General features: G+C 43.5%; 2 protein-coding genes across 2 annotated transcripts; both read right to left on the bottom strand.

Annotated features, from left to right (window-relative positions):
* Nucleotides 1–2,545: 2,545 nt before the first annotated feature.
* LOC130531985 (CCN family member 3-like) lies at nt 2,546–5,158 on the bottom strand. Its single transcript, XM_057044165.1, has 5 exons — nt 4,973–5,158; nt 4,589–4,808; nt 4,238–4,492; nt 3,738–3,967; nt 2,546–3,648 (listed from the first exon to the last, which is right to left on the bottom strand). Exons 1-5 carry the CDS (start codon nt 5,015–5,017, stop codon nt 3,355–3,357), a joined length of 1,044 nt encoding a protein of 347 aa, XP_056900145.1. The 5' UTR covers nt 5,018–5,158; the 3' UTR covers nt 2,546–3,354.
* Nucleotides 5,159–9,933: 4,775 nt separating this feature from the next.
* On the bottom strand, nt 9,934–15,165 carry scgn (secretagogin, EF-hand calcium binding protein). Its single transcript, XM_057044171.1, has 11 exons — nt 14,978–15,165; nt 14,718–14,788; nt 13,833–13,925; nt 12,890–12,979; nt 12,595–12,651; nt 12,301–12,378; nt 11,775–11,830; nt 11,592–11,637; nt 11,403–11,462; nt 10,464–10,532; nt 9,934–10,363 (listed from the first exon to the last, which is right to left on the bottom strand). The coding sequence occupies exons 1-11, from the start codon at nt 15,045–15,047 to the stop codon at nt 10,241–10,243; spliced, it is 813 nt and encodes a 270-aa protein (XP_056900151.1). The 5' UTR covers nt 15,048–15,165; the 3' UTR covers nt 9,934–10,240.
* Nucleotides 15,166–15,231: the final 66 nt, after the last annotated feature.

The raw sequence follows: 15,231 nt of genomic DNA on the forward strand, positions 1-15,231 counted from the left end.
AGTGTTAATATCCTTCACACATCTCCCCTCCCCCATCCTGGATCACGAAACGCACCAAAGCAGGGATTACTTTACTTTAGAAAAAGACACTAAAACAGAAATATCAAACACATTTTGGGTTAATGAGGCACTGGAGTCATGCTTGATTTTTACTTTTATATGGAAATGAGCTATCAGGTGGAGTGTTCATTCTTTGTTGTGGTAATGACCTTCCAAACAAACATACAAACAAACAGAAAATAAAGCATTGCTAAAGGCGATGGTATTTAAAGGCTGTTGATGAATCTCTGCGCAGCAGTTTTGGGGCAGCTGAGATGGTTTGTGGAGCCCTGACTGGTGGAAATGGCCTTTCTGAAAGGCAGCGCGGCAGGAAAACTTACAACATAAAAAATGAACTACAGATACTGCAGAATTTTCCTCTCAAAGGACATTCTTTCTCTTCCTGTCTTTCCTCATCTTTTCCCTCCATTCTGCCACAATCTTGACCTTTCCATACTTTGTAAACTGTAGAAATTGAAAGAAAGATCACATTCAGACATGCATGTTCCTAAACAACTTCTGAAGTGGTATAACAGATTGGATCATAGGCTGTTTCCCACAAATTCCCACGTCATCAGAACGCACCAGGTCGAGATGTGTTTGTCTGTCACGATCTGTCTTTCCCCCTGTCTTTCCGGGTGTGCTCTTGTTCCTCTACTCTCACCTTACCTAACTGCCTCCCAGTTTTACTCCAGCTTCCATTCCATACAACTTTCACAAGGGTGGTAGCATCAAATAAGCCAAACATATTTCCACTCTGCAATGAGAGCCTCAACAATAAGCGAAGACATTGAGTTCATACGGCATTCAAGGAGGCCTCGTGGTGGAGTACAAGACAATGATCACCCAGTACAAGTGAAGGTCATATACCTTATTTTGACGGTAGTGTCTCTGGGTGTAGTTTCTCACGTGTCAGTGTGCTGGACGGCGCTATATAGGTTCACCGATAGAGGGCGCAAGATCTCAGCTTTGAGTAAATCAGGACACTTGATTTTGTTATTTTTATTTCAGTTATATAATGTTTGAGATACTGCCAAACTCTTTATGATGTGCTATTTAATAATGGTTGGGACAGACATAGTAAAATTTAGTTTAAGATCTTTAATTTTTTTTACTTTTAACGTCTCATTTTGAAGACACCATAGATAAGATACCAGGCAACCACTCAGGCCCAAAATGCAAATACAAATTTGACAAATAACAAAAGAATGACTTGACTTAAGCACTGTTTTATCGCATTTTATTTTCAGAGTTGAGCAAGATATGTTCAAATAAAATGGCTTTAAAATTAGTCACTGCAACATAATGTATGTGTGTGTAGTGAGCGTGTGTCCTGTGATGTACTGGTGACTCGAGCACACCCAGTTACAAAATGAGGATGGATGGATGTAATTGCATCTTTTTATCAGTCACAAGGAGCCAAAGGAAAAAAAACCTTCAAACATTCTTTGTACCTCTAGTCTTTATGGTAACAGAAAAAAAATGTTTGAGCAGCAGTGAAGAAGAAAAAAGAAAGTAGAGCAGGTCAGTCTCACCAGAACGATATGTCTGTGTCACTTCCCTGCCTTGATTTTACTGTAACATTCTTTCACAGCCAGTCCGGCAATAAATTCAGCTTTAAAAAGTCTCCGTTAGGCTGCTCGGATGCGTCTGCTCATCTGACTCGTATTAAAAGAGAACAGAAGTCAGAGGTGATAAAAAAACATAACCAAACAGCACTTGTTCAACCACAGCTGGTCGGCCGAGTGACAGGCCAGTCAGTCAGCCAGTCAGTCAGCCAGCCAGCCAGCCAGTCAGCCAGCCAGCCAGCCAGCCAGCCAGCCAGCCAGTCAGTCAGCCAGCCAGCCAGCCAGTCAGTCAGTCAGTCAGCCAGCCAGCCAGTCAGTCAGCCAGCCAGCCAGCCAGCCAGCCAGCCAGCCAGCCAGCCAGCCAGCCAGTCAGCCAGCCAGCCAGCCAGTCAGTCAGCCAGCCAGCCAGCCAGTCAGTCAGTCAGTCAGCCAGCCAGCCAGTCAGTCAGCCAGCCAGCCAGCCAGCCAGCCAGCCAGCCAGCCAGTCAGTCAGCCAGCCAGCCAGCCGGTCAGCCAGTCAGTCAGTCAGTCAGTCAGTCAGCCAGATGTTGAGTGTGTTGCCTGTCCCTCACTGATCCGTGCTGGTGATGAGCTGAAGTTTCCACTGAAAAGTTATATTAGGAAGCTGCAGTTATCCAGGGAATAATAAGGTTTTCCACTGTGAACTTCCTGGTGGGAAGGAGCAAAGGTCAAAGGGTCACCCCCCCCCCCCCCCTTTCCCCCACTCTGTTGGCTTAGAAGTTTAGGTAGCATGTGTTTCATACTGTTTGCCCCATAACAAAGATGGGTCAACTCTAGTGTTTTATTAGCCTTTAATTTTAGGTGTGTAGTATCATCCACTGCAAACAGATGCTTTTAGTTCAGTTTATTCCATATGCCTAGTTTATTTGTTAGGTTATCGTGAAAATTTCACTGATATATTATCATCAGAGAACAACTTTGATACAAAGAAAAACTCAAGTTTATTCTGAAAATCCTGGCATGGGCAGTATTATCCAGGCAGATACATGAACAGAACAGGTAATGAGTGTTGTATTACAGCTTATGAAGCAGATGTTGGAGGAGAACACGGGTTCAGGCATTTTACAGCGGGGGTGAGATTTCAGACAAATGCTAGAAATAGCACCAGGTCACCAGGCTGACCTCCGTTATTGGTTGAGCCCTCGATTCGGACCAAGTCAAAGTACACAGCGTAGATATTTTAAAAATGTGTGGCACAGTTGAAAAATGACCACGGTGATGCCGGGGAAGACGACTTCACCCACAGACCAATTTCCTGACAGCTTCATCTGTCTTTTTAGATTAAAATGTCCAGCCTTTACACGACAGGATGTTAGAGTTTTGTCTGGAGGACAGACATCAGTCAGACAACAATTACAACAGGAGGCACTTTCAATGGTCTCACTGGTTAATAAAAAAACTAATTCACACTGTTTGACCTCTAAAAAAGAGGCAGTTTTAACCTGTTTTGAGCGTCCCGATCACATCTCAAGCGTCCTTTTCTCTGGCGAGCCGCTCTCCCCGATTCACTTTATCGAAACGTTTAAGTGCTTCACTCCGGCGGGGAAGATGATGCTTTGTCCACAGGATGTTACGCAGTTACATTTTCCCACAGCTCAGACAATTATTATTATTATGCATCATATGATACATAATTCTCACAATGAAAAGATTTTCATTTCGACCCCCAAATCTCGACCTACTCTTCGGCGTGACCTCGGTATGACGTGCACAGTGACCTCTTGACCTATAACCTCATGCTGCTGCGTGTCATGCCCGGCGGCGGCCACACAGCGTTGTCTCGGGGGCAGTGACTGTGGCAGGCACAGGTCAGGATCACCATGACCGGCCTCCTGGCGCTTTTACCGTTGCTGCACTGGAAGTCCACCAGGGCCGTCTTGGTTCTGTGGGGGGTGCAGCACCGGCCGTCTGTGCAGGACCCGCAGTAACGTGGTTTGTAGGCCTGGATGCTCGTGCAGTTCTTGTAGGCGAGCTGCACGGCCGTGCCGCTCTGCACCACCCTCTGGCACTTGCTGCCTCTCTGCAGATGAAGAAAGTTACGCTGTTTTATTCAATGGTGAAAATTCGAATACAGTAAAGTAATGTGGTGTTTCTGTTTTTAAATAGAACCTTCGGTGCGGGATATGCGAGCTGTCTCCGGTCCAGCTGGTCCGCGCAGGGCCTGATCGTACACAACCGGCTCTGCTTCACCATCTCACACCGACGGTTTTTGTTGGTGACCCTGGTGGACACACCCATTCCACACGTTTGGGAGCAGGCGCCCCACTCCGTGGTCTGCTCGATGCAGTTCAGGCTGGAGTCCCAACCATCAAATCTGACCGTTTCCTCCTGACGATAGGCTGAGACGGACATGCAGACGGACAAATGCCCAGAGCTCAACTCTCATTCAATAATCCGACGCCTTTATAGTTTTAACGACTTTATCGGCATTATATCTGCAAATTTCAGTGACATGTCATGTGACCACCAGTGTGTTGCATTTAGGGACATTTACAAATGCGAAAGCTCAACAGTTACTTTAAGATCATGTAAAATCCAGAGACTCATTATGCTGCTGCTCCATTTTCTGTCACCATAGTAACTGACACCATGGAGTGATGTCCACTCACCAGCCATGGCAAAGCCCCCTAAAGCGCTGGCCTCAGCCTGGGGGTCACAAACCCACTTTTCGCAGCACTCTCCAGGCACCTGAACCCTGCGGGGCATGGGGCAATCGGGCCCGGGCAGCATCACGTCAAGGTTGCAGCGCGGCACGCAGCCGATCTGCCTGTCGCGGCACGTGCACTGGTACTTACAGCTGGGGAAAAAGGTCTGTCCGCTCTGATAGACAGACCCGTCCAACACACATGCATCACCCCCGTGAGCTGCAGGGAGGAGGGGGGGGGAGGGGTTAAATTACTGTGTGGGTCCTGGATGTTTGATCGGGTCATTTATCATTCTTGGGGGTAGACACAGCTCACCGACACAGATGCCCGTCCTCTTGTGGACGTCTGTGGAGTATTCACACCGCAGCCCTTTATGGGTGTCGCAGGGATTCATGTCCGAACATGGCTGCCCTCTCTGACGGGCGCACACCAGGCAGCAGGCGCAGTCGTCCAGGATCAGGGGCACCCCGGGGGGACACAGTGGGGGCTCATCCGGGCACTGACATCTACGAGGACAGACCTGGGACCAGGTCACCTGACAAGAAAAAGAATAGATAAAATAAAGGTTTTAAAATGATGGATGAGATTTTGTCGTCATTGATTTTGTGATTTGAAAGTTGCCTTTTATAGTGCCATCATTTTACATTCCAACTGACATTCCTGGTGAAACATTACGCAGAGATCTGTGGTAATTCTCACCTGAGCGGTAAAGGAGAGGACCAACAGAGCTGTCAACATCATCATTGTTGAGTCCAGCAGAAACAAAAGTGCAGTCGGAGTTTCAAAAGTCCAGATGAGCCGGTCGGTTTAAGTCTGGGTCAGAGTCGTGCTCGTAGCAGAAGGCTGTGATCTCTTTGTCGTTCTGGCTCAGGAGTGGGAGCCGTCACGGAGGAGGGCCTTATATAGCCCAGCTCTCCTGCTGTCACTATGGCGACAAACAGGAAGGAATGTGTCGACGGAAGAAAGGAGTTTTATTGTTAGATTTGGTCAGAGGGTATCATAAATATACAGACTGATGTCACTCTTGGCAGGTTGATTCTTTTGTGAAAAAAATCTGACAAGTGTTCGGTTTATTCGTGATGGTTGCGTTTATATTATTAATTACTTATAATCCTACCTTAGATGTTTATTAACCTATCTTTGCTTACACCTACACACACGCACTCTGTTAATGATGTCAACAGACCGGTAATTGTTGCTGTGGTTTGGTGAGATCTGCGGCTCGCTCTCTGGTCCCAGCAGCTGTGGGTGGCAAAACCATTTGACCTTGCTCCCTCTGAACCCCACCTGGGAGGTCACCCTGGCAAACACCCCTATTCCCTACTGAATTATTAGTGCTTCCAAAAATAGCCGGTGGAAACTTTGTTCCATCTGGAAGGGCGGTTGGCTGACAATGTGGTGGACACATCTGCTCAGAAGCGTGTTGATGTTTCTTCGGGGACGAGCCACGCTAAAGGATGAATAGCTGTGCGCGCGCAGTTTAACGCCACCACTGCATTTGATCAAGACAGGATGTGTCAGCAGCGGTCGAGGAGGCTAAACTCTTGATTCAATGCTGGTCAAACAGGCGGCACGTTGAAGAATGCCAGACGTCACAGAGATGGTCGTGTTTGCATTGACCGTGTTTGCATTTCTCTTTACTGCTTCAGCCTTCCTCTTCCTCCGTCCAGCGTCTCTGGAATCCTAGAGCTGAGATGATACAGAAATGCAGCTGGATGCTGAAATGCAGAAAGTCTGTGCTGATCTTTACCAACATGATGCAACAACATCATGGATCCTGTCTCATCAACAAGACGGCCTCATCCACCTTAACTCAGAAACTGTCTCGTATGACCACAACATTTATTATTCCAATTTGCCTCCACAACATTACACATAGTCCAAAATCCTTGAACGTAGGTCCTGGAAAGTTTTGGATTCATTCTGTTGTATCAGTGAGTTTCTTCAAAGTTTACATCGTGTTTATTTAATTCATCTGTGAAATGTTTCTGCTCTGAGAGGAAGAGAAGCGGATAGATGGAGAAATGAGCCACAACCATGTATATTTTTTGGTCACCTGTCAGGTAGCTTGACCTCTGCCTGAGGAGGGATTCGGTGGCTGAGTGAGTTCCTGGTCACTCATCACCCACTCACGGATGGTTTTACTTTAAACTGAGGTTGGATGCGGTCTGTTTAAGAACGAAGACGGAGCCCACAGCAGAGGCGGAGCTGCACCGCTCTGCTCAGACCACACAGTGGACAGCTCCTGTGATTTTCTCAGCATCGTGAATCTCTGTCTTATTTTCTTTCATTTCGCAGCAGTGTGTATCGGCGGTGTGTGTGGCACCATAGTTAAAGGCGATTTTCCATCTGTTTCCACTTCCTCATGATGTCATTTAGCTCACAAGTACAGAATATCCCACACTGGGATGTTTATGAGCAGCTATTTTGTTAGGCACTTGCCCATATTTTACTATTTTACTCATATTTTTTACTATTATGAAAATTCATATGTCTTATTATTTGTAGTGTTTTTTATTGTTTTATCTTTGGGTGAAGAGTTATCCATTAATTGACACTGACTATATTTTCTTACACATATATTTTATAATATGCATATAAAAATTCCCAAGTAGTGGATGTCATTCAGTGTGTTTTTCTTACAATACATTTGACTTAATTTTGCTAATCCCGCTAAAAAGTAAATAAGTGTGAATAAACTGTGTGATTGAAAGGTAAAGCCTATGTACTGTGGGTGTGCACGGTCTTTAACTGAAGGATATTTGGTTTGGTTTAACCTCAATAGCTCAATAATCATCATTGTTTTGCCTCCCTGAGCTGCAGCTCTACAGTAAACTCTAGTGGCTATTTCAGCTCTTTGACATATGCTGAACAGAATTGACTCTCTTGATCCACATGTGCCTGGGCCGCCACTGAGCTGATGCACTGCAGATGTTTCCACAGGAGTGAGCTCATATCAGGTCCTAGAATCGGGTTCAAGAGGGCATTTAGATTTCATTTTTCTTTTCTTGCCAACGTGAGATGCACTTGTCATCAGCATGAAGGATTATGCACATGTGTGATGAACTTCTTGACACATCTGTGGCCCACATCTCTGCCCCTGCTGTAGCTTCTCTTACTCACACATGTCGTCAGTTTACATTTCACAGCTTCAGACAGGGAAGTTTAAAGCTCGTTGGGCTCGGCGGCGGCGGCAATGACAGCCAGCGGGCTTCACAGTTTGGGAGGCCAACTCAAATCTCTCATTGCGGGTTTATTTGCAGGATGCCACCTTACATGAGCTGAGACAGCGGGACAGAGGCAGATGTGCTTCACGTGGGTGGCACGAACCCACCAGCACCTTCGGTTTGAAAAACAGAGAATTAAACTTTTATTTTGAAACAAGCGAGGAATCTGTGCAACAGTGCAACACTTTACTACTTTTGATTTGACTTCTCTGCCGCAAAAGCTCTTAAACACACGATCAAATCTTGGGGGAGATTCTTAGGTTAAAGCAAACTAAATATTCACCTCAGATGGGGAGAACAGAACGGAGGAAACCCGAGGAGGTCGACCAGGAAGTGTTTCCCCTATTCTGCCTTTGTTGTAGTCATTGGATGAAGAGCTACATTTACTATGTTTGTCAACTGCGTGAGCCGTCCAGGAGACGTGCGTCACACTTTGTAAAACTTGACAACATGCACGATGTGTCTAACAGCATTTAAATGTGTGTCAGTAATTATTAGTAATGTAATGAGTTATAAATGACTATTGGTTATTTATCAGACTTGTCAGACATTGAAATTGTAAAAGTCAAGCTGTAAAAGTGACATTTTATTTATTGTCTGAAATAAAATATTTACATTTTGCTGAAAGAAATGTGTAGTCAAATTAATAAGTTTAGATATTTAGGTTTAAGTTTTACAAAGTCATGGGAATTTTGTGTATTTTAACAAAAACACTTGTTGAACATGGACATAAATTTCAGCGCGGAATCCCACTAAAACGTAAATTTTCCTCTGGATGCCTTTATATCATCAGGTTTGCTGACGTGTGAGCCAGATCCATAGCAACCAGTGACCTAACTGATCCATACATTGTAAATTATGTTTACAGTTCAGCTTATAGGCCCGGTGAACTGCGTTTAGCATTGGCATTTTGGGCGCAGGAATGTTGGGTTTCACCTAGGAGAGCGACAGAAACGTAACCTTAAAGCGGGCAGAGGAATACAATTTACTGCACCTTATTTATTTGTTGTTTACTTAGCGGGGATTGTCCCAGAGCCAGAGAAGAGATGAAGAGTTCCAAGACCGAAAAAAGAGCAAAAGGTTCTGGTGCCCAGTCAAATATCTCTGTGGGCCACTGCCAGAATGTTTCTAACTTTATAATGCTCTTTAATTTAACTAACATCATGCAGAAAGGTATTCTTTTTCAAAATCCCATAAAGATGTTTTAATACTGATCTTCCCTTTAAACTGAGCTCTGACTTAAAGGTTTAAAATTTACTATTACGGTAATTATAAATTTATTTTGCAATAAACATTTTACATTAACATCACATTAAACATGTAATCAATATCTTTACATCAAATTATCAGGTTGTGTAGATAGATAGATAGATAGATAGATAGATAGATAGATAGATAGATAGATAGATAGATAGATAGATAGATGGACCACTGCATTATCACAACATTACCACTAGAGGGTAGTATAACATTATGCTTTACTCTTGTATGTTTGCCTGATTTCTGTGAGAAGGAAGATATATGAAATACCTTGTCTTGATTTTTAAAAAAATTATTAAAATGATTAAATGTGACACATATACAATTATTTTCTATGGCGTTTGAATTGAAAAAAGGTGTGTGCGTGTGTGTGCTTGTGCTATTTGATTCTCACTATTGTAAAGGAGGCTTCAGATGAAAAAATATGTGGGAGAGACTGTTTGTTTTGCTGCAGCTGCTCCGCTCCCACCAATAACAGTTAGAAGCATTTCGGTCTCCAGCACCGTTTAGAGGCAAAACACTATTACGCCTGCTTCATTTAAACTCTATATTCACCTACTGTTTTGATCGAACTCTTTATTGTTGTCCGTTTAATGACCACATACAGGAAATGTCCGCACATACTCTGCAGCACTATTGGGACCGAAACACCAGTCAGATGGTGGCAGGCTAAAGCTTTTAGGCCTGCACCATTATGTTCCTCTTTGTGGCCTGAAGGGTTTCCATCTACTTAACCCTGTTAGTTTGCGTAAGTGTGTGTGTGTGTGTGTGTGTATTTCTTCCTTTGGTGGACTTAACAAACAGCCTTTCAGTGTTGATGACTTGCTGAGTCACATCGATCTGTGTTTACTTGAGATTAAAGTATCCACACTTTAAATGTGGAGAAATGGCCTTAAATATCTCTCGTTACAACTCTCCTGGTCTTTTATTGTTTTCTTTCCTCCAATCTCTCACCACTTTTGTGTGATCTTTTGTTTTAAGATTGCAAATTTGATCAATATTTGCCACTTTGCTTGGTCCTCCACACTGTTACTGAAGTCGGACTCGTTATATCATTAAATGAAAAGACCAAATCAATCGTAATTTCTGTAATCTGAAACGTTGACAAATGAATTTTTGAAAATATTTTTTTACAATAATTTTTTACATTATAGTAAAATGAAAAGTTCTCAATCAATTAATTTCTTTTATTTCTTTTACAGCACATTTTATTAAAATTACAACAGAGAGAAACATGCTTTTCCTCCACAAATACTGCTAAAAACATTTAGTTCATAATCCTATTTCTCAAAACCGAGTTCACTGATCTACAATTCCACTAATTCTACCTCACAAAGGAAATCACAGATACACGTGCACAAAAATCTATCATTTCAAGTCACTTAATGTTGAATCCATTGATTTTCCCTTTATTAGTCTCTAAGACTTTAAGTTCCGTATCAGCCTTTTACGGTTTTACTGAACGCACCACAGACGGAGGCTAGGGCTTGACCCCCAGGCACAGGGCGAGCTCGTTTCTCTGGATCTTCCCGTCTTTGTTGACATCACAGTGGCGCAACAGAACGGCTCGGAGCTGATCCAGCTCAGAACCAGTCATGTTGGGCTGAAGATGTAAAAACAGATCATTTAAGACTATTAAAATGAATGAATATGTAGAGGGAAAACGCAGCATGTTTGTGGATCAGGCTATAAAGAAAACTTACTCTGACAAGTCCCATCATGTCTTTGACAAATCCGTCCACTTCAGGACCTTCCAGAGCTCCGGTTTTACTCTTAACAGCAAAAACCGAAGGAAAGGAGAGAGACAAAGAGTCATGAATGAGAAAAGGTGTAAACTATTGACCAAAGGATGTAATTTACATCCTGCTGATTTTAGCCGCCCCTAAAAAGACGTCTCTTCCCCGAGTGTGGACCCATGACTGATGGACGAGCACCCTGGAGCGGGACATATTCCAGCTCGCTTAACATTTATGTCCAATTTTCTGAGGAAGTAAAATCGAATCAGCGAAGTAACTCATCAATTGCTCATCAAACACCTCAGGCTGACAACTGTTAATATCTTGAAAGCAAGTTTTTAAAAAGTACACAACACGACACATTAAAATTTGAATAATACATCAGGAGATATTTTAGCTCCCTCGAGCTCTGCCCTCCCTTTGCCACTGGATTTTACCACTTTTCATATATCATTAGTCTAAAATAGATTTGATGCAACCCTCAACTCTAAATGACTGCAACAGATCAATTTGAAGATAATTTTCCCTGTAGAACAACCACATGGTTTTATGTGTCCACACCAACATTAGTATAGTCGGAGCAGATATGGCTGAGCCAACCACAACTGTCTCATGAGACAGTTCCTGAGTGTCTCTGAGCATGAAAGGGTCAGCCAAGAGGGTTTGCAGCACTCAAGAGAGGAGACGGATGACTTACGTGTGGAGCTGCACCAGGAACGAGACTAATTATCATACAAAGTGACTCTGCAACATGATGGCTGTTTTATTTTATTAGGCTTCATTAACGAGAAAAGGGAACTAATTGGAAACCCAGTTGCTGCATTGAGTCCTTTTTCTGGAAATCCTGCAAATGTGGGCGTGGCGGCGATGTCCGAAACTCTGCCGATTTCTTTTGAAGGTACTTACAACATCATAATGGGCAAAGATCTTGTCGAAGTCTCTCTTTCTGTCCTCTTTGCTGCAGGCCTTGGGGGAGGAAGTGAGACTATTCTTAGAAAATGTGTGACAGATTAGATCTGCATAACTTCCTAATCTGCTGCATTCGTCTCCACCATCCGCCACACAAACTAGATAGAACTAGACAATCATGCTTACATCCATCTTAAACTGGAGCAGGAAGTTGTTTTCTAGAGCCAAGATCCTAAATGGAAAACAATATTCATGAGCATGAACGTACTTTTGCATAAATGTGCATTATGTGTTTTTCCTGCAATGAATCCACTCTGTCTTTAAGGGATTGTACAGTGTTTTTCTTTAATATGCGTATTTAAAATGCACCTGGCCAAGTCGTTCAGGTCCAAACAGCCGTCCTTGTTTTTGTCGAAGATCTTCATCTGTGGAAAAACAGGGTGGGTTACTGATAAACGTGCTCTCAGTGGTTAGTTCCTGACGTCACCTGTGGTCTCAGCATGCGCTCATTGATTCTCTGACTCTGAGCATCAACTACTGTCGGTCAAAATTGAATTTTGGAGACAGACGCTGAAGGAATACAAATAAAAGTCAGCGCACCAATGCCGATTCATCCTCCTGGCATAAAACAAAACTGATCTTGATAAACTGCATTATTGTAAGTGCAGGAAGACCTACAGCTGATGAAAAGTGGGATTTTTTTTTTTTTTTTTAAAAGTCTGCGCACATCCTGCAGTACATGAGTTACCATAGTGATCCAACTAGTCCAACAGAGCCACACCAACCCATTGATGCTTCTTCATCAGTCATTATCAACCCTGCTACGCAGCAGGCTGGTCAGAGTCTGCCAGAGAAATGTTCACAAACACAACATTACATTGGAATATAACGCTACCATTGTGTCCGTGTACTCCTCCAGCTTGTCAGCCGACACGTCTTTGTGATGCTGTTGGAATAAATCACCCAGGAAAGCCTGAAACGCATAAACAAAAGACCAAAATGAGCAATGGTGTTGAAAAGAAAATGATGTGACATTTATATTCAAATGCAGCTTCATGCTGGAATTTGGTTTGGCTGTCAAAGGACACTTGTGCTTTATATTATCATTGTGCACACAAGAATGCGGCTCCTGCTCCCCACTGAAGGCTTGTCCTTCAGGCGATCCAGCTTAGAACGTAGATCGCCTCACCTTGAGCTCCTGGGCTGATATGTAGCCACTGCAGTCCGCATCATACTTCCTCCAGATCTACAATAGACAGGAGAAGGAAGACTGATTAGCGAGAACACGCCGTGATTAGAACTCATACTCTGGTGAAATATTGCTATGGTAACTTAATAAGACAGCAGTTAGATGGAGTAAGAAGATTAGGCTTTTGTCAATATATCAGAGTTAGGAAGAAAGCACCACTGTGTGGTTTCACTCTCACGTGTTTCCTATTGCAGCTGATGCATAAATATGTGGTGCGTGTAGCTTCTGAGCTCACCTTCATGAAGTCAATGCTGTTGTCCAGAAGAGCTTCCCTGCGGAACACTAACAGGAAGTTCTCGTCTTCAGGCAGGATCATGTTGGCCAGCTACAAAACGCAGTGAGAGAGCGGCGATGGGTTACTGATGAGGGCTATTCAATTTATGGAGACAATGATAGAAGCAAGGTCTCATTCTGGTCTACCAGATGTGATTAAATTAGCTTTTCTTTTCTACAGAAGAGCAGTTCTGGGATGATCTTCAGCAGAGATGTCAAAAGTCTGGCTTGTTAGTGAGACCTTTTTTACCTGTGTGAATAAAGTGGCAGCAACTGGCGACTGCAGTGGGTTCATTAGCCGTATGACCATACATTAAGGTTTTCTCTGATGCTGCAGCTCCTCCTGACTCCTCTTCACTTTTGCCCTGTTGTCTGGCAGCAGTTTAAACGGCCCATTAGCCGATTAAAGTGGCTCCAACTATCATATGTTTAATTAAAATACAAGAAGACACCGGAACCGCAGTGCAACAGGACCGATGCCAACTCCAGAAGAGCTGGATTGTCATGACAAAACACTTTCAGGATAATGGCTTCTGCCTCCAAGACTCAGATCAATGCTGGGGCAGCGTTTACCTACGTTCCTCCATATGAGAGGCAGCCCAGCAGAACGTCCTCCCATACAAAAACAATTATAGACCCAGGCCTAAGGTGAAAGACTGGAAACGCCACCCAGCATCGTTAGGCTGCATAACCTCAACAGTAACAGGTCTGACAGGCCTGAATCAACCACAGCCTCTGGGGAAACCTGCAGAGATGCTGTGTGGATTTGTCTTCCCAGGGTTTAGGAATGAAAGCTAAAACATTTCATCTGCCCTAATGGATGTACTGGTCTACATAACTGTGCTAAGAGCTGTTTTCCTTGGACTTGGCGGAAACATTAGAAAACAGGACGGTTTCTGAAATACCTCCTGAATCTGTAGTTTCCCATCCGCACTGATGTCATAGGCCGACATGAACCTTTTCTTCAGTCTCTGCACTCTTTCTTCGGTCACTTGCTCCTGTAAAGACGTGGGATTACAGTGAGATGATTCATCGTTTCAACTTCTAAAGTCTTCATTTTGAAGGACGAATGTTGTACAGTTAGCAGTCAGGATTATTTTAAGAAATGTCACCATGGATACGCCACCTTTCCTTTGGTTTTTCCCCTCTGAATCCAGGGCCACATATAATAGTAATTTAGATTCAGAACGATTTCAAGGAGCTAAACAAAAAAAAAAACTAAAAAAAACCCCACATGACTACTGTACTGTAACTATAGAAACCTGCTGCACACTTGACAATTGTTTCACATCATGAGAGTGCCAAGCTAGAAAAAAGGCAGATGGCAGACCTCATTATAGACATTTATTTCAGTCTTGCTGGTATGTATGTTTATTAACTATAAACTTATTTATTCTCCATCACAATGTAATCTGTTTGAGGTCTTGGCCTCATTGCAATGATATAATAGAACAGAAGTTAAAATGCTCTTGTTCCTGTCACAGTGATGCCACAGTAACCAAAAACACAAACCAGTGCTTGTCCTGGGGCCATTAATGCTCAAAAGCAAACATGACAGCGACAGGCTGATGGTCTGTTTGTTTTACATCCCCATTAGTATCCAAGGAAGTGGGACCGCTCACGAACAGCAGAGAGCACTGATGGCTGCGCTGTGAAGATGAAGGCTCTTCATCATGATTGCAACTGACGTTCTGTGCAGTCGCTCCACCCATGCATACAGCTGCGGGTCTGCCATCCACACCGAGCTGCTGTCGCCAAGTAAGTCATGAAGCACAAGTATGTTGCCTTACCTGCGGACCCAGTCTCTTCATCATGTGACGGAAGAAGTCATCCAGCTCTTTACCCTCAATGTAACCATTATCTGTCAAGACAGCGTCTGTAAATTTGCTGTGATCTGTCCTCAAAGATAAATCATCGTCATACAACAGCCTCTGATCCGTGCAAACTCTTCTGCCTCCGTTTGTGCATTCAGCGGGTTCAGACATTCACGCGAAACTGTATTCATTTAAACTTTCTACAGGCCATAAATGTGTATATTAACTGTCCTCACCATCTGCATCAAAGTGTTGCCAAATTTCCAGGAAACCAGCTGCGTCCAGGTTATGGAAAGAGGACTCCATCGTAGTAGTAGAGAAAAGTAAGTTTACTGCAAACTTAATTCACGAAACAAGAAAGATGAAGGCGGTTAGTGCTCAGCTGTCTGCTCTAGGCTGACATATGCTGTCTGTAAAAAAGTAAACCACACCTCCTCCGACAGAGAGAGAGAGAGAGAGAGAGAGAGAGAGAGATACACAACACACACTG

The sequence above is a fragment of the Takifugu flavidus genome, chromosome 10 (genome assembly GCF_003711565.1).
Source record: "Takifugu flavidus isolate HTHZ2018 chromosome 10, ASM371156v2, whole genome shotgun sequence".
Taxonomy (NCBI): Eukaryota; Metazoa; Chordata; class Actinopteri; order Tetraodontiformes; family Tetraodontidae; genus Takifugu; species Takifugu flavidus.

Bases quoted from the DNA above. Each gene is read 5' to 3' on its own strand.
- LOC130531985 (XM_057044165.1), bottom strand. From the start codon at position 5,017: ATGATGATGTTGACAGCTCTGTTGGTCCTCTCCTTTACCGCTCAG. The intron at 4,809-4,972 runs GTGAGAATTACC...TTTTCTTGTCAG, and splicing joins TCCTCTCCTTTACCGCTCAG to GTGACCTGGTCCCAGGTCTG. The intron at 4,493-4,588 runs GTGAGCTGTGTC...TCCTCCCTGCAG, and splicing joins GAGGACGGGCATCTGTGTCG to CTCACGGGGGTGATGCATGT.
- scgn (XM_057044171.1), bottom strand. From the start codon at position 15,047: ATGGAGTCCTCTTTCCATAACCTGGACGCAGCTGGTTTCCTGGAAATT. The intron at 12,652-12,889 runs GTGAGCTCAGAA...TGTCTATTGTAG, and splicing joins ACAGCATTGACTTCATGAAG to ATCTGGAGGAAGTATGATGC. The intron at 11,638-11,774 runs GTGCATTTTAAA...TTTTCCATTTAG, and splicing joins GACCTGAACGACTTGGCCAG to GATCTTGGCTCTAGAAAACA.